This window comes from Carcharhinus amblyrhynchos, unplaced genomic scaffold (assembly GCF_965287045.1).
Source record: "Carcharhinus amblyrhynchos unplaced genomic scaffold, sCarAmb.v2.hapA scaffold_52, whole genome shotgun sequence".
Classification (NCBI taxonomy): Eukaryota; Metazoa; Chordata; class Chondrichthyes; order Carcharhiniformes; family Carcharhinidae; genus Carcharhinus; species Carcharhinus amblyrhynchos.
Window position 1 is genome coordinate 140,246 of NW_027649793.1, and position 22,198 is coordinate 162,443.

At 47.8% G+C, this 22,198-nt stretch overlaps 1 protein-coding gene across 1 annotated transcript; it reads left to right on the plus strand.

Moving 5' to 3' along the window:
* Positions 1 to 334: 334 nt before the first annotated feature.
* LOC145337543 (zinc-binding protein A33-like) lies at positions 335 to 20,449 on the plus strand. The gene is made up of 6 exons (XM_080182335.1): positions 335 to 745; positions 828 to 923; positions 1,017 to 1,250; positions 7,539 to 7,561; positions 7,895 to 7,996; positions 19,885 to 20,449. Exons 1-6 carry the CDS (start codon positions 335 to 337, stop codon positions 20,447 to 20,449), a joined length of 1,431 nt encoding a protein of 476 aa, XP_080038461.1.
* The last annotated feature ends 1,749 nt before the right edge of the window (positions 20,450 to 22,198 follow it).

Here is a 22,198-nt window from a genome sequence, read left to right on the forward strand (position 1 = left end):
AATCGGCAGCGAGTTCAGACTGAAGAGGAGTGTAATGGAATCTCGATCCCGCTCATCTCTCCCTCCTTTCTCCCTCACGCTCTCCCTCTTTCCACTGTCAACATTCCCGGGAGCCCGACCCGCCCCCAACAGGGCTCAATGAATTCTCTCCTTTATCCTTCAGACCGCGCCAGTTTTTATCTCCAGTGTGAAAGTGGTGAGGACATGGCCCGCTCTGTAATAATAATTCCCTGAGTGCTGCATTGAACTTCATCGGGAAATAGCTGAACTGAGGATGTGCGGCAGGAACACCGAAACTGAAAGCGGCTTGAATGAGGAAGTGCTGAGTGTGAACATGGCTTCCAGACAACAGATCCAGAGTTGGACCGAGGAGACAATTTGTCCCATTTGTCTCGATTTCTTCACAGATCCGGTAATACTGGTTTGTGGACACAACTTCTGTCGCTCCTGTATCTCCCAGTGTTGGGAAAACAAGGAGATAACCTCCTGCCCGGAATGTAGAGAGGAGTTTCTGGAAAAAAACCTCAGGGTAAATCGGGCCTTAGCGAATCTGGCCGAGAAAGCTCGACAATTAAACCTGAATCGGAAAGAGAAGGAAAGTAAACTTCACTGTGAGAAACATCAGGAAGAACTGAAGCTGTTTTGTGAAACTGACGAGAAATTGATCTGTTACACTTGTGTGGTTTCGCGGGAACACCGAGAGCACCGCTTCCTGCCTTTCAATGAAGCCGTGGAAATCTACAAGGTAAAAGGGAAATAACTGAAAACTGAGAGCTCATTTTCCTGCTCTGGCACTTTCATTCTGTGATTTTCTCTCCCAATCCCAGGATCAGCTGAAATCTTCCTTAGATTCTCTCAATGAGAAGAAATCGGTGATTCTAGAAACGGAACAGAAACAGAAAGGGAAAATTTCTGAAGTTAGGGTAAGGTCTCCCTGTGCTGATTTTCTGGGATCTCGGTTAGTTTTGTTCCCTTTATCACGGGACGTTAATTATGTTTCACATTTTATTGGGTAGGAACAGTTGAGCAGTCTGCAGACCCACATCACATCTGAGTTCACTAAAATGCACCAGATTCTCACTGAGAAAGAGCAGCGATTACTCAGAGATCTCAGGGAAGAAGAGGAGAGGATTCTAGAACCGATGGAGAGAAACCTTCGAGAGATTCAGGAGAATTTAAATGCTATTGAGGAGAAACTCTCAAAGTTGCAGAAACAGATGGAGCAAAAAGACAAGCTGATATTTCTGAAGGTGAGGAAATATATTGCGGCTCAGTTCAGGGAAACTTCACACTAAACAACTGATGGAGGGACATGTGATGTGCTGGTTCTGTATGATGTGGGAGCTGGTGGACTCCAAGGTACTTAGAACATAAGAACATAAGAAATAGGAGCAGGAGTAGGCCATCCAGCCCTTCGAGCCTGCCCCGCCATTCAATAAGATCATGGCTGATCTGTCGTGGCTCAGTTCCACATTCCCACCCTCTCCCCATAACCCTTAATCCCCTCTCTTATCAAAAACCCATCAACCCACATCTTAAAAATATTTAGCGAGGCAGCCTCCACCACTTCAACGGGCAGAGAATTCCAGAGATTCACCACCCTTTGAGTGAAGAAGTTTCTCCTCAACTCCGTTCTAAACCACCCCCCCTTTATCTTGAGGCTGTGCCCCCTAGTCCTACTGTCCTTTCTGAGCGGGAAGAGTCTCTCCACCTCTATCCTATCCATCCCATTCATCATCTTATATGTCTCAATGAGATCTCCCCTCATAAACTCTAACGAGTACAGGCCTAGTTTATTCAGCCTTTCCTCGTAGCTCAGCCCCCTCAACTCCGGTATCAGCCTAGTAAACCTCCTCTGCACTCCCTCCAAGGCCAAAATATCCTTGCATAAGTGCGGCGACGAAAACTGCACACAGTACTCCAGCTGGGGCCTCATCAATGCCCTATACAGCTGCAGCAAGACCTCCCTACTTTTATATTCAATCCCCCTCGCTATGAAGGCCAGCATCCCATTCGCCTTCCTGACCACCTGCTGCACCTGCAGGCTGGGTTTTTGCGACTCATGCTCAAGGACCCCGAGGTCCCTCCGCACCGTCGCCTGCTGCAGTTTTTCGCCACGTAAGTAATAGTCCTTCCTACCATTATTCCTACCAAAGTGGACAACCTCACATTTGCCAACATTAAATTCCATTTGCCAGTTCCTGGCCCATTCGCCCAGCCTATCTAGATCCTTCTGCAGACTCTCCACACCCTCCGCGCAATTTGCCTTTCCGGCAATCTTGGTGTCATCAGCAAATTTTGACACCATACACTCGGTTCCCTCCTCCAGATCATCTATATAAATGGTAAATAGCTGAGGCCCCAGCACCGAACCCTGGGGCACTCCACTAGTCACCAACCGCCAATCCGAATACCACCCATTAACCCCCACTCTCTGCCTCCTATTTGTCAACCAATCCTCTATCCACGCTAACACCCTACCCCCAACTCCATGACCCCTGACCTTCTGTAATAACCTCTTGTGAGGTACCTTGTCAAACGCCTTCTGTAAATCACGAAAGACCACATCCACCGGCTCTCCTCTATCCACCGTCCTAGACACATCCTCATAGAACCTCCAATAAATTTGTCAGACACGACTTCCCCTTAACGAAACCGTACTGCGTCTGCTCTATCAAGCAATTCCCCTCAAGATGCCTCGCTATTTCCTCTTTGATGACGGATTCTAACATTTTACCTACAACAGACGTTAAACTAACCGGCCTATAATTCCCTGCCTTTTGCCTGCCACCCTTCTTAAACAACGGCGTAATATTAGCCGTTTTCCAATCTTCCAGCACTTCCCCGGAATCCAGCGACGTTTGGAAAATAACCACCAAGGCATCCACTATCACCTCCGCCATTTCTTTCAGAACCCTCAGATGCATTCCATACGGTCCTGAGGACTTGTCCACAATCAGTCCCTCCAGTCTGTTGAGCACCGCCTCTCTCGTAACAATAATGTGACCATGTCTGCAGTAAGTGCTGGTTGCTTGAAGAGTTGAGCTTCAGACACTGAGGCTCATCGGGGAGGGGAGTGTAACCTGGATAATGCGTTACAAGAGAAAGTCAAACCCCCTAAACTGACTAACTCTGAGGGTCAGGAACAGGTTGCTGAGGGGAGGAAGGGTGAGAGGAAGGAGGGGGGTGTGGGGAGGAAGGGGGGAGGTGTGGGGAGGAATGGTGAGAGGAAGGAGGGGGTGGGGGGAGGAAGGGTGAGAGGAAGGAGGGGGGTGTGGGGAGGAAGGGGGGAGGTGTGGGGAGGAAGGGTGAGAGGAAGGAGGGGGTTGGGGGAGGAAGGGTGAGAGGAAGGAGGGGGGTTGGGGGGAGGAAGGAGGGGGGGGGACCCAAAAGCCTCAGCCCCTGAATCTGCACAACAGTTTTGAGATTCTTGCCCCCAGTGTGGACAAGAACGAGGGCTGCAAGGTAGACGAGCAAACTGCCCACGGTACAGTGGTGCAGACAGAGGTCAAAGCAGAAGAAGTAAAGAGGAATGTAGTAGTAATTGGGGATAGTGTGGTTAGGGGTATAGACACTGTCTTTTGTGACAAGGATAAAGAATACCGAAGGGTGTGTTGTCTGCTCGGGTCCAGGATGTCTCATCTGGGCTGCAGAGGAACCTGGAATGGGAGGGTGAGAATCTGGTCGTCGTGGTTCATGTGGGTGCCAATGACATAGGCAAAATAGGGACTAAGGATCTGCAGAGGGAGTATGATGTTCTGGGAACCAAATTAAAAAGCAGAACCGACAAGCTGGTTATCTCTGGATTACTACCTGAACCACGTGCAAATTGGTGCAGGGTAAATAGGATTAAGGAGATGAATGTGTGGCTCAGGGATTGGTGTGGGAGGAATGGGTTTGAATTTGTGGAGCATTGGCACCAGTATTGGGGCAGATGGGTTCTGTTCAGATGGGATGGTCTTCGTCTGAATCATGCCGGGACCAGAGTCCTGTGGAATTGTGTAACTAGGACTGTAGATAGGGCTTTAAACTAATTGCGGGGGGCGGGGAAGGGTGGTGGAATTATAAAATCTAAAGTAAAGGAGAGGGTATGTGTACAGATAAATGTTGAGGATGTTTCACTAATAAAAGGAGTAGGGGGCATGAGAGAGGTTAGTAGCATTTCTACAAATAAGGTCCAAATAAAAGCTGGTGTAAAAACACTTTACCTGAATGCACAAAGCATTCGGAACAAAGTGAATGAGCTGATGGCACAAATCAGCGCAAATGGATATGATCTAGTGGCCATTACGGAAACGTGGTTGTAGGGTGACCGGGACTGGGAGCTGAATGTCCAGGGGTATCAGGTGTTTAGGGAGGATAGACGAGAGGAAAAAGTGGGATGGGTAGCTCTGTTAATTAAGGATAATATCAGGGCGGTAGTAAGAGAAGATATAGGCTCCAAAGAGCAAAACGTGGAATCGTTGTGGCTGGAGATAAGAAATAGTAAGGGGAGGAAGACGATGGTGGGTGTGGTCTATAGGCCCCCAAATAATAACTTTGAGGTGGGGCGGGCAATAAGCAAGCAAATAATTTGATGCGTACAGAAATGGAACAGTGATAATTATGGGGGATTTTAATCTGCATATTGATTGGATGACCCAAGTCGGACGTGGTGAGCTTGAGGAAGAATTCTTGGAATGCTGTTGGGATAGTTTCCTTGAACAGTATGTAACGGAACCTACGAGGGAGCGAGCTATCTTAGATCTGGTGCTGTGTAACGAGGCAGGTAGAATTAGGGATCTTCTTGTGAGGGATCCTCTTGGGACGAGTGATCATAGTGTGATTGAATTTCTGATGCAGATGGAGGATGAGAAAGTGGGGTCCCGAACCTGTGTCCTCTGTTTGAACAGAGGGGAGTATGATAGGATGACAGTGGAATTGGCAAATGTAGATTGGGGGCGCAGATTGGTTGGTAGGACGGTTGAGGAACAGTGGAGGATTTTTAAGGAGATCTTTTACGGTACTCAGCAGAAATATATTCCAGTGGTAAAGAAGGACTGTAGGAGAAGGGTTAACCAGCCGTGGTTATCTAAGGAAATGGAGAGTATTAAACTAAAAGCTGATGCGTTCAGAGCGGCTAAAAATAGTGGGTGATTAGAAGATTGGGAAAGATTTAAAAATCAACAAAGAATGACAAAGAAGGTGATAAAGAAACAAAAGATAGAGTATGAAGCTAAACTAGCTCTAAATATAAAAAATGACAGTAAAAGGTTTTACAAATATATAAAGAAGAAGGGACTGGCTAGATTGAATGTTTCACCCTTGGAGGATGAGAGGGGAAATTTAGCGGTGGGCGATGAGGAAATGGCTGAGGCTTTAAATAAGTTTTTTGTCTAGGTTTTCATGGAGGAGGACACGAATAGTTTGCCGGATATTAAAGATAGAAGGATGGTAGGAGATGGGGGCCTTTATGCAATTACTGTCACTAGAGAGGTAGTGCTTGATAGATTAACAGGACTGAAGGTAGACAAGTCCCCAGGACCAGATGGAATGCATCCCAGAGTTCTGAAAGAAATGGCAGAGGTGATAGCGGGTGCCTTAGTAATTGTTTATCAAAATTCGCCGGACTCCAGGGAAGTGCCGGAAGATTGGAAAACAGCTAATGTTACGCCGCTGTTTAAAAAAGGTAGCAGACATAAGGCAGGGAATTATAGGCCGGTTAGTTTAACGTCTGTAGTTGGAAAAATGCTAAAATCTGTCATCAAGGAAGAAATAGCGAGGCACCTAGAAAAGAATGGTTTGATCGAGCAGACGCAACACGGATTCATTAAGGGGAAGTCGTGTTTAATGAATTTATTGGATTTCTATGAGGATGTGACTAGTGTGATAGACAGAGGGGAACCGGTGGATGTGGTGTTTTTAGATTTCCAAAAAGCGTTTGATAAGGTGCCTCACAAAAGGTTGCTGCAGAAGGTTCGGGTGCACAGATTTGGGGGTAAGGTGTGAGCACGGATAGAGGATTGGCTGTCTAATAGTAAGCAGAGAGTTGGAATCAATGGGTGCTATTCTGTTTGGCGGTTGGTGACTAGTGGAGTGCCACAGGGATCGGTGCTGGGGCCTCAACTGTTTACCATTTACAGAGATGATCTGGAGGACGGGGCTGAGTGTAGGGTGACAAAATTTGCTGATGACACGAAGATGAGTGGAAAAGCAAATTGTGTGGAGGGTGTGAAAAGTCTGCAGAGGGATCTGGATAGGCTAAATGAGTGGGCGAGGACCTGGCAGATGGAGTATAATGTTAGCAAATGTGAGGTTATCCACTTTGGTAGAAACAATAGTAGGAGGGATTATTATTTAAAAGGTATAAAGCTGCAGCATGCTACGGTGCAGAGAGACCTGGGGGTCCTTGTGCACAAATCACAAAAACCCAGTCTGCAGGTGCGGCAGGTGATCAAGAAGGCGAATGGATTGTTGGCCTTTATAGCGAGGGGGATAGAATATAAAAGCAGGGAGGTTTTGCTGCAACTGTACAGGGTACTGGTGAGGCCACAGCTGGAGTACTGTATGCAGTTTTGGTCACGGTACTTGTGGTGCGGAGGGAGTGCAGAGAAGATTCACTATGCTGATACCGAAGATGAGGGGGTTAGCCTACGAAGAGAGACTGAATAGACTGGGTCTGTACTTGTTGGAGTTTAGAAGGCTGAGGAGGGATCTTATAGAGATGTATAAGATAATGAAGGGGAAAGATAGCGTAGAGGTAGAGAGATTCTTCCCGCTTAGAAAGGATAGCAGGACTAAAGAGCACAGCCTCAAGATAAGGGGGGATGCAGTTTAGATCAGAGTTGAGGAGGAACTTCTTCACTCAAAGGGTGGTGAATCGCTGGAATTTTCTGCCTGTTGAAGTGGTGGAGGCTACCTCAGTGAATATATTTAAGTCATGGGTAGATAGGTTTCTGATAGACAGGGGAATTAAGGGTTCTGGGGAGAAAGAGGGAAAGTGGAACTGATCCACTTCAGATCAGCCATGATCTTATTGAATGGCGGGGCAGGCTCAAAGGGTTAGATGGCCTACCCCTGCTCCTATTTCTTATGTTCTTAACTGTGAAATTCATATAGAATTTACTGAAAAATACTAACCGAATTGAACAGAATTTGTGTCCCTTCCTGAATGGTTTTCCTGCTGTCTCTGAAGTAATGGATCCCACACTATCTGCAGATTTCTGGGAATACCTGTAATTTCCTGAGAATGAGTTTTCTTCAGCTTCAAACTTGCTTTGTGATTATTTCTGTGTTTCCCGTTGAAATCCAGTTCCAGTTGCATGTTGTGAGTGTGTGGGTGTGTCTGGTACGGTGTGTGAGAGTCACTGTGTCTGTGAGCGGGACTGATGTTCAATTCCAGTTTATTTTACGCTCCACAATCTTCCTTCCAAAATGCATCACTTTACATTTCCGTGTGAAATCTCATCTGCTCTGAGTCTGCTCATTTCACCAGCCTGTCTAACTGCTCCTGAAATCTGTTACTGTCATCCTCACTGTTCCTGATTCATTTCTTTCAGGAGGAAGCTTGTCGGGAGAGAAGGTAGGACATGTTCTTTACTGAAATCCACTATTTGTTAAAATAAACTTAGTAAAGTATCATTTTTGTTTGCAGAATTGGATGTTCAGCTTTGGGGTGTTTTCAGCCTTTGTCTTTGTTCTACAAACTTTATTTATAATACAGCAAGTGGACAGACTAAATGTTTATCACTTCCTGCAGTGTGTGATGGGCTGTTGTCAGATTTTGAACCTTTTTCAGGACATGACTGTTTCCATTCTCTGCTCTTGAATTTATGAGTTATCTTTTTCAATTAAAAAAAACAAGATTACCATTTCACTTTGGATATTTTCTTGCATCTCTTTTTAACGTTTACAGGATTAGTGATGGTGAGCGCAGACTCTCAGTATTTGATGCCGCCCTGCCTATCGAGAAGTTCAAATACCTTTTTCAGTGCACAGCTTGGAGAGAAATGATGAAACCCAGTATTCCCGGTAAAACTCTTATATTCATTTTCCTGATTACCAATACAGTTGTGAAGAAACTAAACAGGCTTTAAGGTCCCAGATTAAATATTCACATTTCCGCTCTATGAATTTGATTAGAGGCTCAATCCATTCTGAGGGCTGATCTTCAGAACAAAATCACTGTCCAGTTTCCCACAGCTTTGCACTGTGGGAAAATGTTCTGTGATTCCTGAAAAGGGGACAGGGGACAAGAAGCCCTCATGATAAACAGTGGGGATGAGAGAGAGAAAGGAACAGTGAGCAAGAGTAAGAAAAGTAACTCATCTGGTCACAGAGAAATCATCAAAAGCTGCCTTCATTCTCGCAGGAGCAGTGCAATAATTTTGAGAAACAGTCAGTGTTTGAATGTAGAAAATGAGAAAACCAATTTCCAAACCACAAACTCACTGGAACAGCATTGTGATAATGATGTCGCTTGCGGTTTATAGAGCAGGAAACAGAGCATCATTTCCAAAGGGGTTTCCAGTGGTCCCTTTAAGACCTGTGATTAGTCCATTCTACAGATTGTTCCTCTCGGTGGGGCAGGCATCGCCATTCAATTGAAGATCAAGATTGTATAAGAACATAAGAAATAGGAGCAGGAGTAGGCCATCTAGCCCCTCAAGCCTGCCCCGCCATTCAATAAGATCATGGCAGAACACAGAAATGGCTGAGATCCTCAGTCAATGTTTTGCCTCAGTTTTCACGACAGAGCACGCTACCATCCCAAAAGATACAGAAAATGCAGAGGTCATAGAAAGGGAGCAACTTGGAATGATCCTCATCATTAGAAAAAGGGACATAGGAACATGGGAATATGAGTAGGCCATTCATCCCTTCAAACTCACTCCACCATTCAATAAGATCATGGCTGATCTGTGGCCTACCTTCATATACCTGTACTAGGCCCGTGTACCTTGATACCCCTGCTGAATAAAAGTATCTCAGACTTAAAGTATGGTGGCACGGTAGCACAGTAGTTAGCATCGCTGCTTCACAGCGGAAGGGACCCAGGTCCAATTCTGGCCACAGGTCACTGTCTGTGTGGAATTTGCACATTCTGCCTGTGTCTGTGTGGATTTCCTCTGGGAGCTGTGGTTTCCCCCCACACTCCAAAGATGTGCAGGTTAGGTGAATTGGGCATTTAAGTTGCCCCTTAGTATCATGGAGATTAACAGGCGAAATAAGTAGGGTTACAGGGATAGTTGTTGATGCAGACTTAATGGGCCAAATGGCCTCCTTCTGCACTGTAGGGATTAAAATTAATAATTGATCCAGCATCCACCACTATTTGAGGGAAAGGGTTCCAAACATCCACCTCTCTCTACATGTAGAATTGTTTTCTAACATCTCTCCTGAACAACTTGGTTCTAATTTTTAGATTATGGCCCCTGGTTCTAGGCCTTCAACTAGTGGAAATAGTTTATCCTTATCCACCCTGACCTTCCCTGTGAATATTTTGTAGACTTCTATTAAATCACCCCTCAACCTCCTGAATTCGAGAGAATAAAGGTCAAATTTTTCAAAACTATCCTTGTAACTAAACCCTTGAAGCCTAGGTTCCATTCTTGTAAACCTGCTTGCAACTTCCTCCATGGTTCAGTCATCCTTCTTAAGATATGATGTCCATACTCCCAGTGAGGTCTAACTAAGGTTTTAGACAACTGAAGGGCAAATCTTTGACAAATTTGCTTGAGTTCTTCAAAAATGTAACAAGCAAAGTGGATAATGATGATCCTGTAGATGTAGTATAACTGGAGTTCCAGAAAGTATTTGATAAGGTGCCACACAAAAGGTTTGTTCATCATGGGATGAGGGATAATTTATTATTTTTGATAGAACATTGGCAAACAAGCAGATAGCAGGAAGTCAGGATAAATGCGTGCTTTTTGAGTTGGCTAGATGTAACTTTTGGGGTGCCAAAGGGTTCAGCCCTCGGACCCCAACTCTTTATAATCTATATTAACCTCCTGCATTCGGGGAATAGTGGATACCATAGCCAAATTTTCAGATGACACTAAAATAGATGGGAAAGTAAGTTGTGATAACAAAAGAAGAAATTTATAAATGGGTATGGAGAGTTTAAGTGAATAGGACAAAATTTGGCAGATGAGATTAAAGTGAATAAGTGTGAGCTTATCCATTTTAATAGGAAAAATACAAAGGCAAATGATTAGCGACCTAGGATGAAAGTATAGAAGGTAATAAGGAAAGCAAATGGAATCTTCATATTTATTGTTAAAGGTAAGGGACATAACATTAATGAAGTGTTATTGCTATTGTGTAAAGCATTTGTGAGACTGCACTTGTGTACAGTTTTTGTGCCCTTTCTTGAGGAAGGATGGAATTGCATTGGAGATGGTTCAGAGAAGGTTCACTTGCTTGATTCTGGAGATGAAGGGTTTGTCTTATGAAGAGAGGTTCGCCAGTTTAGGCCGATTGTCTCTGGAGCTGAGAAAAATGTGAGGAGATATAATTGAGGTATACAAGGTGCAAAGGGGCATTGACAAAGCAGATTCAGAGCAGATGTTTCCTCTTGTGGGGCGATTTAAACCAAAAGCTGACAGTTTTAAGATATGGGGTGGCAGATTTAAAACACAGGTGAGGAGAAATTACGGGGGCAATTCTCCCTTTGCAATGCGCTCGTTTTTTGGCGGGTTGGGTTGGGAGATGCTTGTGTCGAACTTTTCACAGGTTCCCCAGAGTGTTTACGACCCGCGCGCATCCCCTAACCGGGAAAAAATGGGCCGCCGGGACCACACTGAAAACGGTCCGACCACTGATTTCCATCACTTACCATACTTTGGAATGCCATTATCGGGATCGACATGACAATCTCCACCCAGGTTAGCATCTCCCACCTCTTTGGCGTGATGTCACTTTTGACACAAATCAGAGTAGATATATAAAAGACTCAACCTGGTGTGGCAGCCTTGAACTGGCGTCAGGAAGTATGCGCAGCGTACAGAGTGTGAGGGACGTTGTAGGAAGGCCCTGGAGATGCTTGGTGGGCTTCTTCCTGCTGCCTTCAGATGTTGGCCTGTGGATCAGTGATATCTGGGTTGCGGGCAGGGGTGCTTCTATTTTCTCAGAGCTCTGTGGGTGAGGGTCCCTGAAGGAATCCTGCTCAGCCTTTCCCTCCAGAGCACTGTGCAGTGGCATTGTCTTGCTGTGGGCTATGGTCAGGGGATACACTGAGTGTTGGGAGAGGAGTGCACCATGTGCTGACTGAACCCTAACCAGATGAAGTAGTTACTGCTCCAGGCTGGCGTGCCGAGGTTCAGACATGGACTGCATGGAATCTGCTGTCACTGGGCACACATCTGCTAATGATTTGCAGTCTGTCCCGGCCCTTTGCTGTTTGTAATATATATAAATGATTTGGAAGAAAATGTAACTGGTTTGTTGAGTAAGTTTACAGCCGACACAAAGGTTAATAGATTTGCAGGTATCGATGAGGACCATCAGAGGATACGACAGGATATAGATCAGTTGGAGACTTGGATGGAGATGGCAGATGGAATTTAATCTGGAGAAATGAGAGGTAATGCATTTCGGAAAGTCTAATCCAGACAGCAAACATACACTAAATGGCAGATTCCTTCAGAGTATTGATAGGCAAAGGGATCTGGGTGTACAGGTACACAGGTCACTGAAAGTGGCAATGCAGATGGAGAAGATAGTCAAGAAGGCAGAAGGCATGCTTGCCTTCATCGGCCGGGAGATGAGTTTAAAAATTGGCAAGTCATGTTGCAGCTTTATAGAAGCTTTGTTAGGCTGCACAAGGAATATAGTGTTCTGGTCGCCACACTACCAAAAGGATGTGGAGGCTTTGGAGAGAGCACAGAAAAGATTTACCATGATGTTGCCTTGTATGAGGGCATTAGCTATGAGGAGAGGTTGGAGAAACTTGGTTTGTTCTCACTGGAACGACAGAGGTTGAGGGGCGACTGATAAAAGTTTATAAGATTATGAGAGGCATGGACAGAACTTTTTCCCAGGATGGAAGAATCAATGACCAGGGGCACAGGTTTAAGGTGCAAGGCGCAAAGTTTAAACAAGATGTACGAAGCAGATTGTTTTTTTATGCAGAGTAGTGGGTGCTTGGAACTTGTTGCTGGGGGAGATACTGGAAGCAGATATAGTAGTGACTTTTAAAGGGCGTCTTGATAAATACATGAATAGGATGGGAATAGGGGGATATAGTCCCCAGAAGGGTCGGGGATTTTAGTTCAGTCGGACAGCATGGTCGGTGCAGGCTTGGAGGGACAAAGGGCCTGTTCCTGTGCTGTAATTTTTTTAGTTCTTTGAAAGGGTTCCACTCCCTAAATGTGCAGATCATATGTGACCATCGAATGGGGACCATGCAGGTCGATGCATGCCATCCAGGGAGTGTCCATCACAGTTTTGTGCTCAGGCAGTCGGACATCCCCGGCCTCTTTGAAGACCGGCCCAGGCTACCAGGATGGCTACTGAGCGACAAAGGTTACCCACTGAGGTCACGGCTGATGACACCTGTGCGGAGGCCCAAGACCGAGGTGGAGACCTGTTACAACGAGACCCATGCAGCACCCATGTAGAGCGGTGCATCATCCTGCTGAAAATGCAGTGCCGCTGTTTGGACCACTCTGGGGGGGTCTCCAGTTTGACCCTGTGTGTGCCTCAAACATTATAATGATCTGCTGTGTGCTGCACAACATCACCCAGCAGCAGGGAGACCAGCTGGAGCAGGAGGAGGAGGAGGAAGAGGAGGAGGATGAGGGGCGAGGGGGCAAAGTGGTCGTCCCACCACATGAGGAGCCAGAGGAAAGAGGATGGAGGCGATAGCAGGTGCCCGGCCGGGAAGGGCAGCGAGGGACGCCTTGATGACAGCCCGCTTCACCGAGCAGGTGCTGTGCAGTGAGGGGGCTGCAACCACCACACTCCAGGAGCAATTGCAGCCGCTATTCCCCCTCCAAACTGATCTGGGCCCTCAAACCATCACATTACCCTTCCACAGCCTCTGTCAACCCACCACCATATCCCCCCCAGAAAGATCCAAACCTGTTAATGTGCCTGGGCTGGCAGTGGTTGTGTGTCTTGGTTGAAAGCTGGAGGATGATGACCACTCACTGTTGTGGCACACTGGGATCCTGTCCCTGGGGCCACTCAAGCCTGATCCCTAACCTCTACTCTGAATGCACGCTGCCACCCTGGCCCAAGTAGCTGTAAGGGTTGGGGAGACATGTTTGTTGGGCAATTGGGGGACGGGAGTGGTGGAGGGGCTCACTTGCACTAAGAGTCTGGTGGGTGTTGGAGAAGGTAGGACAGGCAGTCTCTCACATGTGGCTGAGTCTCCAAGCACCTCTATGCAAGGGAATGGGGACAACTCTGCACTTTGGGGTGGGGTGGGGCAGGGAGGTGTGGAATTAGAGACACATTAGTCACAGCTGTGAAGTGCAAATAAAAGTTTATTGTGCTCTTAACGTTAGTGATCAATTAACCCTGACTACGGATAACCTTCACACATGTTCTCTTAGTGAACTCGAACTTTCTAACTTTCTGTGGTCTACTGCTGCTTCTATGTGCGACCCCAGGATGCACATCAGAGGTGGAGGTGTCCAGCAATGATGCACACCGCGTTGCCTGTGATGCCCTTGGCGGGTGTCCTCTGGGTGGCCGGGACCTGGAGGGCCCCAGCTGACTAGCCGCTGGCACTATTTTGGTGCCACCCTGTTCTTCTAGCTGGCCCTGAGATGCCCCGGTGTGCGGAGGGGGGGGAAATCAGAAGGTCTCGGGATGTCTGGGATCACTTGGGCGGAAGGCCCCGGCATGGGCCCCAGCCCTTCCTCCTCACTTGTGGGGCCCAGAGGCCCCAGGGACACTCCATGGGACGCCAGGGTAGCTGGACTGAGCTCCAGGAACTCCGGTATCACCTGGCCGTGCCAGTCCTGGAGGCTCAGATGCATCTCCCCATGATCTGTGATCCCTCAGCTCTGGCCGTCTGAGACTGGGCCAAGCTCTGGAGCCCCTCCACTGCAGCATTCTGTGAGCAAGCCAGGCCCTGGAGCCCCTCAGCAGTAGCCCTCTGACACTGGGCTAAGTTATCGAGGCTCACAGACACGGCCAACTGTGTCTCCAGAATGCCAGTGAGAGTCCCAGCCATGGCCAACAGTTTCCCAACACCCATGGCTAAGAAAGGCTGTGCCTCCTGGATGGTACCAACACCCTCGCTCATGGCCTGCTGTGTCTCCAGGATGTCCTGGACACTGTCACCCATGAGGACAGACCCCTGGGTCAGACTTTCCACTGTGGTCGCAACCTTTGCAATGTTGGCCTGGTTCACACACTGTGTCAGCACCACCTCTTGCAGCAGCACTCTGTTGGACTCCCCTAAACAGCCTTGCAGTCGCAGCATGGTTGCTGACAGCCCTTCCACAACCCTTCGTGTTTCCTGATGCATCACCACCAGCCTTGGCCCCGAGGCTCGGCATCTGGCTTGAGGACAGCTGAATCATCGCCTCTGGCTGACCTCTATGTGCCCGAGCCCTAGGATGTGCATCAGTGTCTGTGATGTGCTCACCAGATAGTGACTCAGAATCCTCAACACTAAAGCTACCCACTGTGGTGATAGTCTCTGTATTCGTGGGTTGTGTGGTAGATGCCAGTGCCGTTTCAGTGGTGCTGTCCTCAGAAGATTCTTCAAAGTCTCCCTCCAAGGTATTCTCCAGGGGGATCGTGGGCAGTTTGCTCCAGAACAGCGGAAGCGGGCGTGGTGGTGGGATCACCAATACACAAAGGGCCAGGTTCCTCTGTGCCCAAAACTGCAAACAAAACACACATTAGGGGAAGGGAGGTCAAACATTCTACACAGCATCACACTTATTTCAAAGAGGACTTACATTGAGGGCGATGCTTATGCTCACTTGCAAACTGGATGCTGACCTGGCTGAATGTCACCATTCTGGATGAACTATCTCCCCCTGCCAACTCCATGGTACGCTCTTCAACGCTGGTCAGCTGCTGCAGGTCAGGCACACCATCGCCACTCTGTGCCCTCACGTGGCAGTTATGCTTTTCTGCTGTAGGAGCATGAGGTGTCTCGCAAGCATTAATATATTCAAATGCATGGTGTGTAATGTGTGCCTGTGTCTCGGGAGTTTTGTGCTGGCAGTTGAGGGGAAAAGGGTCACCACTGAAGGGTGCTCCTTGAGGGGTGAGGGGAAGGGGTTAGATTCTGTTCCTGGGGGAAGGGGGCCTTGTTGAATGCTCACACAGGGTTTGAGATCTGTGCCAAGAAAGCGCGGAGTTCCAAGTGGGATGCTCACTCACCCTTGCTGCTCAAAGAAGGTTGTACAGTGTTTTCTGACCCTGCCGGCCAGAGCACAGCGTCAGGCTCCAGGCATTCACCACTTCTGCCACCTCCTCCCACAATGCCAATGGTGACTGCACCCCTTCGACGAGGTGCCTGGCTGGGGAAGAGCAACTGAATTCTCTCCTCCATGGCATCAAGGAGGCGCTCTTGGTCGGCCTCAGTGAATCTTGGGGCTGATTTCCTCAAATATATCTTTGTGGTGTGATTAGTGTGTGTCCATTCCTGCAGTTTATATACAGCTCTTGGGGGGTGGTGGTTGCAGTGACTTTGGCCAGTCAAGGGACAGTTGGCAACAAATCCTTGCGAGAAATTTTGAAGGCTGCTTTCAATTGAATGTTATGCGTCCCTCGGGGTGCTGATTGACTGCCATTCAATAAGCCGCTGTGTCCTGGGGGAGGTGCAATACTCAGAGCTCTGAATTAATAAGCTGCTGTGTTCAGGGCAGGTGCAATACTGAGGACTCCCATTCAAGAGAGGGAATGCTCGCAAGCTGGGGTTGTGTATGGTAGCACAACGCAAGTTCTCTGCAGGGCAGCAGTGAAGTCAGCATGTTCGGCGGGTATCCACATTATCCAGATCCGTGGGGCATGGGGTGAGTAGGCAGCAATGTCTGTGCGAGGGGAGGGGTGGGGGGGGCAGGGTGTGCAGTGATGACTGTACAGCGGGGGTGGGGGGGGGATCGATGTCTGTAAGGAAGGGGCAGCAATGTCTGTGTGGGGTGGGGGGAGGGATCTTTGTATGGGGAGGGCAGCGTTGTCTGTCTGGGGGTTGGGGGGGCGGCGGCAAAGTCAATAGCAGGTGGGGTTGCCAACGATAAGGTCGGTGATGTCTGTATGTAGGCTGTGGGGCCAGCGATTTCTCTGGGTGGGGGGAAGTGGTTTGGGGGCCACCAATGAGGCCAGCAATATCTGTGGGGGTGGGAGGGTGTTGTGGAGAGCAGCAGTGTTTGTCGGGGGGCTGTGGGGGCCAGCAATGTCTGAGGGGGTTGGAGGGCAGTGATCTGAATGCTGGGAGATCTTTTCAGTGATCGCCCAAAGATGTGCACATGCACAGATTCCCGCTCATCCTACAGATTTCAGGCTGTTTGGTGTGAATATGCCGCGCCCCACTGTATTTAATAATATCCATGATTGTGATCCCTGCAATGCACTGAGTGTGGGAGATTCAGGTCTGAAGTTGCACTGAACAGACAGTCGTGGTTTAAACCAGTTTTCTCACCAATTCCCTCACAGACATCGCAGACCTCATCACTGACCCCCGAAACCATCCCACAGACATGATCTGGACAGATTTTTAATTAGTTTGGCATTGAAGGGTTGGATTAAAGGAGCAGGAATGTGGAGTTGAGGCTGAGACAAGATTAACCAGGATTGTATTAAATGGCGGAGCAGGTTCGAGAGGCTAAATTGCCTACTCCTGCTCCTAATTCTTACAATTTATACTCTTAGTAAATACCTGGCATTTCAAATTAGATCCAAGAACTAAAACATGATTGTTCCTATCCTGGACAATACCAAATATTAAGGTTTCATCCAAGATCGTAACAAATTTAGGGTTTGGTCTGGCCTGGTATTGTACCAAGAGAAAATGCAGAACTCTAGGTTACAGAGGGAGCTGGATGTCCTGGTGCATAAATCATAAAAAGTTAGTCTGCAGGTCTAGTAAGTAATTAGGAATATAAATAGGAGGTTAGTATCTATTGCAAGGATACCCAGGTACAAAAATATGCAATTGTTCCCGCAGGGGCACAGGACTTCAGTGAGACCATATCTGGAGTAATGAGTACCATTTCTATCCCCTTCTAAGATCATGAGACCATAAGATATGGGAACAGATGGAGGCCATTTGGCCTATCAAGTCTGCTCTGCCATTTAATGTTACCATAACTGATCAAACATAGGCGTTTTCTCCTCACCTATGTCTTAAATGGGTGACCCCTTACACTGAGATTATGCCCTCTTATCCTAGACTCTGCCACAAGAGGAAACAATGCCTTAGTGTCTGTCCTGTCAAGCCTGCAGAGAATTATATAGGTCTGAATAAAATCCCCTCTCAATCTTCTAAACTCCAATGAGTACAGGTCCAACTCACTTACCCTCTCCTCATGAGAAAATGTCTCCATACCTGGAATCAATCTAGTGAACCTTCTCTGGACTGCCTCCAATGCCAGTATATCTTTCCTTAGATAAGGGGACCAGAATTGCTCACAGTATTCCAGCTGTTGTCTAACTAGTGCCTTGTGTAGATCACCCTATTTTTATACTCCATTCCCTTTCAAGTAAAGATGAACATTCCACTTGTCTTTCCTAATACCTGCTAAACTTGCACACTAGCTTTTTGTAATCAATGCCCAAGGACCCAGAAATCCCTCTGAGCTGCAGCTTTCTGCAGTCCTTCTCCATTTAAATAATATTCAGCTTCTTTATTCTTCCTATCAATGTGCATAACTTCACATTTTCTTACATGATATTTCATCTGCCAAATGTTTGTCAGACAGCAAACCTGTCTGTTTGTAGACTCTTTGGGGATGACATTACCATTGTGCCCCACCAGCTGATGGGCGGAGTGAGCTGGTAAGATTGCCAGAGAGCTGAGAAGTCAGGTTCACACCCGGTTTCTCACCTCACGCGATCTTACCGGCACTGGGTATCAGGCGCGATAAATCTTGCACCTGGAACGGTTGCAAGGTTGAATGAACTATTTAAATTTATTGTAATACTAATTTAAACAGAATAAGCAAGCCTGGGATAGAATTATCTGGGATCACTTGCCTGTGTGGCCACACTCCAGCGAGGATCATGTATTGTCCCCCATCAATCTCTCCTTCTTACCTCAGTATTTTCCACTATCTCTCTGGCTACTTCACACAATCAATCTCTCTGCCAAGCACTTACCTTTCCCTCCCACTCTCTATCCCCATTCTCCATCCACTCTCCCAGTCGGCCCCTTCCCATGCTCTTATTCATTTTCACATACATTCTCCTCCTGCCCCTCCTCCTCAAAGAACAGTAAGACCAATAGGTTACATTGGAAGAGCCATATGAAGAGCAGGTGGGTGTGGAGGGGGTGTTTCAGGAAGAGGAGAGACAGATGGAGAGGTTAAAAGAACTCTGCTCGCCCCCAGCCCAGCAACACATACTACCCCCATTCCCCACCACATCTCCCCAGCAACTCACACTCCCCCTGACATGGTCCCCCAACAACGCACAATCCCCATACCCCCAACAGTCCCCCAGCAGCCCCCACTGCTCACATTCCATCACAGAACTCGGCAACATGCACTCCCCACATTCCCCAACCCACAGACCCGCAGCAACACACACTCCTTATACCTCCCCAGTACCCCTGCAATGCACTCTCACCACATTACCCCCCCACAGCTCCCTAGCAAAACATACTCCGCACATCGCCACCCCCCCCCCCCCCCCCCACCAAGACCACCAGCAACACAGCTGTCCTCATTTCCCCTCCACTCACAAACACAAACCTAAAATCCATGCAGTCCAGGCCTCAAACAGCACTTCTTAAATTCTGAGGCTGCAGCACTGCCACTTCAGAGAGTTTCCAGCCCATTCCCCGCCAGCAAAAGCCCTTGCTGCTGCCAGCACTAGGACCCAGATTCAGCAATAAGACCCAAGATCAGCACTCAGACTTGGGTCAGCGTTGAGAATCCAAAGTCGAACCCTGTGAACAGCATCAGCCTCTCACTGCACTCCAAAATGCAACCTGTACAGTATGAAACAACCTCCCCACCCCCACCCCCACCTCAGAAACACAGAGCCATTTGAAATCTCAGACTTACCTCCTCGCTCACCCTTTCTGCTCTCTGAATGCGACTGTTGTACTTGAAGTGTTTTCCTCACTGATTCTAACTGCAGCAAATGAGTTGGGATGATTCAGAGTGAATTTTGTTAACTACGTTGTGATGAATACAAATGATTCAAATTGATGCTTCACTCATTTTGGACAGGCTCCCAATTGTGCCAATTTCTTTGGTGGTAAAATGGGAATGGGTGCAAAAATGGGCTCCATTCCAGCTAGTCATATCATGCCAGATTTTATGACATTTTTCCACCACAAAACGGCCACAATGAGGTCGTTAAATTCTGCCCATACACTCCACATCTTCATATTGTTCTCTTACAGCCTGCCACAATATCTGCCACCCAGTTGCTGTCTATACACTGTATCTAAAACCTTCAGGCTCTGACTTGCCCTCTTCCTCATGTTGCTCTCATTCTCTCTCTTCACCCTCCTGCTCCCTCTGTTTGCTGCTCTGTTTTCCCTCTGCCCACTTCAGTGCTCCATATCCTTCTCTTCCTCCTCCCTTTCTCTCACTCTCTCCCTTCATCCTCACATCTCCTTTCTGCTTTCTTCCCACTCCTCTCCCCTCCCTCTGTTCCATGCACCCATCATATTCCTGCTGTTTCTCCCCTCCCCCTCACAAACCTCTCTGCTTTCTCCTCTCCCCCCCACATCCTCTCTCTAAATCACTGACTGTGTTATTTTAACTTTCCCCCAACTCCAGCCTCTCTGACTCTGGATCCGAACACAGCGAATGCCTGGCTCATCCTGTCTGAGGACCGGACCAGTGTGAGACTCGGAGACAAACAGCAGCCACTCCCTGACACCCCGGAGAGGTTTAATCTCTGCCCCTGTGTCCTGGGATCAGAGGGATTCACATCAGGGAGACATTACTGGGAGGTGGAGGTGGGGGAGAAGACACGGTGGGTTCTGGGAGTGGCCCGAGAGTCTGTGAAGAGGAAAGGGTTAATCTACCTGAGACCTGAGTCCGGATTCTGGATGGTGAGGCTGAGACCCGGAACTGGTTATTTCGCCCTCACCTCCCCCTCACAGACCCGCCTCACCCCGAGTGTGAATCCCCGGAAGATCGGGGTTTCCCTGGACTATGAAGGTGGACAGGTGTCATTTTACAATGCGGACAACATGTCCCATCTCCACACTTTCACCCACACTTTCACTGAGAGAATCTTTCCCATCTTCTTTCCGGGATCGAATAACAACGGGGAAAACTCGGCGCCGCTGACAATCTGCGGGATTAAAGGTCTCTGACAGATCCATCCCATAATTTCACACCGTCTCCCTGCCTCCTGCCAGCTGTAAACTGATGGAACCTGTTCATATTGTGGTTATTATATAGAATTATAATTTACATTGGGGGCTCCATGATTACATTTGTAAAATGATTCTTCAAATAAAACAATCTGAGAATCACTGGAATAGAAACAGTTTTTCTCAAAGATTCCACAGTTCATCATTAAATCCAAGAAGCAGAAACTCAACATGTTGTTTGTGTCTGTCACTGAGTGAGGGAGGCGGGATTCCGGGGAATGGAGAAGCCGATTGGCCGGAACTCCTGTCACTCTGAGTGAGGGAGGCGGGATTCCAGATTGGTGGCAGGTGAATGGTTAAAATGCCGTCACTCTGAGCGAGGAAGACTGGTTTCCGGAGAGTCTGAAAGCCTATTGGTCAGCGTGGCAGTCATTCAGAGCGAAGGGGTGGCCCTCCTGCGGAATGGGGAAGCGGATTGGCCGCAGTGGCTTTCATTCAGTTGAAGAGGCGGGTTTCCTGGGTCTCGGAAACGGATTGGTCAGAGCTCCTGTCACTCACAGTGAGGGAGGCGGGTTTGAGCGGAATGGAGAAACCGATTGGCCGGCGTGTTGTTATTTATATTGAGGGAGGCGGAGAATGTGAAAGCTCGTTGGCGGTACCGCCGGTTCATCAGAGAAGAAGAGGGTTTTCTCGGCAATCAGAAAGCGATTGGTCAGAGCTCCTTTCACCTGGGCAGAGGGAGGCGGAGATCATGAAACTTGGAAAGCGATTGGTTGATCCGCCTGTCACTCTGGTGGGAGTGGAGGGTCGCGTGGAGTGGAGGGGGGGAGAGGAGGAGGGGGCGGTGGGGAGGAGGCTCTTCACTCTCACCTCTCACCCCTCACACACTCTCCACCCCACCCTCACACATAGTGTGTTCAGAGTGAACCCCTTATAAAACATTGTTTCGACCTCAACTCGAGAATTGTGGCAAATTCTGGGCATCGCAGCTCCGAGCGTGTGAAGGCATCGGGTAGCGTGTAGAAAAAGATTTGTGAAATGGGTCCATCAATGAGAATGTGTGAGCTTTCATTAGGAATGAGCATTCCATCCACTAAAACTTTTACCCTGGTTCTCTGTGTCTCCACAAATGCTGCCCGAGCTGCTGAGTATTCGCAAAATTTTCTGTTTGAATACAGGTTGGGAAATAGTATTTAGCTCTGAGATTGGTATGGCTGTAAACCTGTGTCGATGAGTTCAGACTATTGCACTGCTGTGCTCTCCTGCAGCTCACGTTGCTTTCCTTTGACAGTGTACCTGGCTCTTTCCTGATACTACACGCGGTTGCTTCCTTCTTCTCCTTTCATGGGCCCCCCTGAGGCATTGAATAAATCGTCCACATTTTAACGAAACCACAATTAAATCCACTTTTCTTGAATGGCAGAGAAGACGAGAATTTTTAATGTAACCAGCTGCCGTCCTCCGGCCGCTCCGGCCCGATTGCTGCTGTGAAAAAGGTTTGTTTTGTTCTTTTTTGTTTTCAGAAGCCACACTGTCCATATCAAATCTGTGTCGATGCAAATTTGCAACCTCTTCTGATCCGCAGCGGCCAAATAAGCCTAAAGCTCGGAGATATACATGCGTATTTTTAATATACGTGCTTATTAAATGTTTGTTTACTCAAATTATTTTTATACAGAAGGAAAACCTTTATGACTATATATAGATTTTGGGTTTGTATAATAAAACATATTGTTTTAACTCTCATAA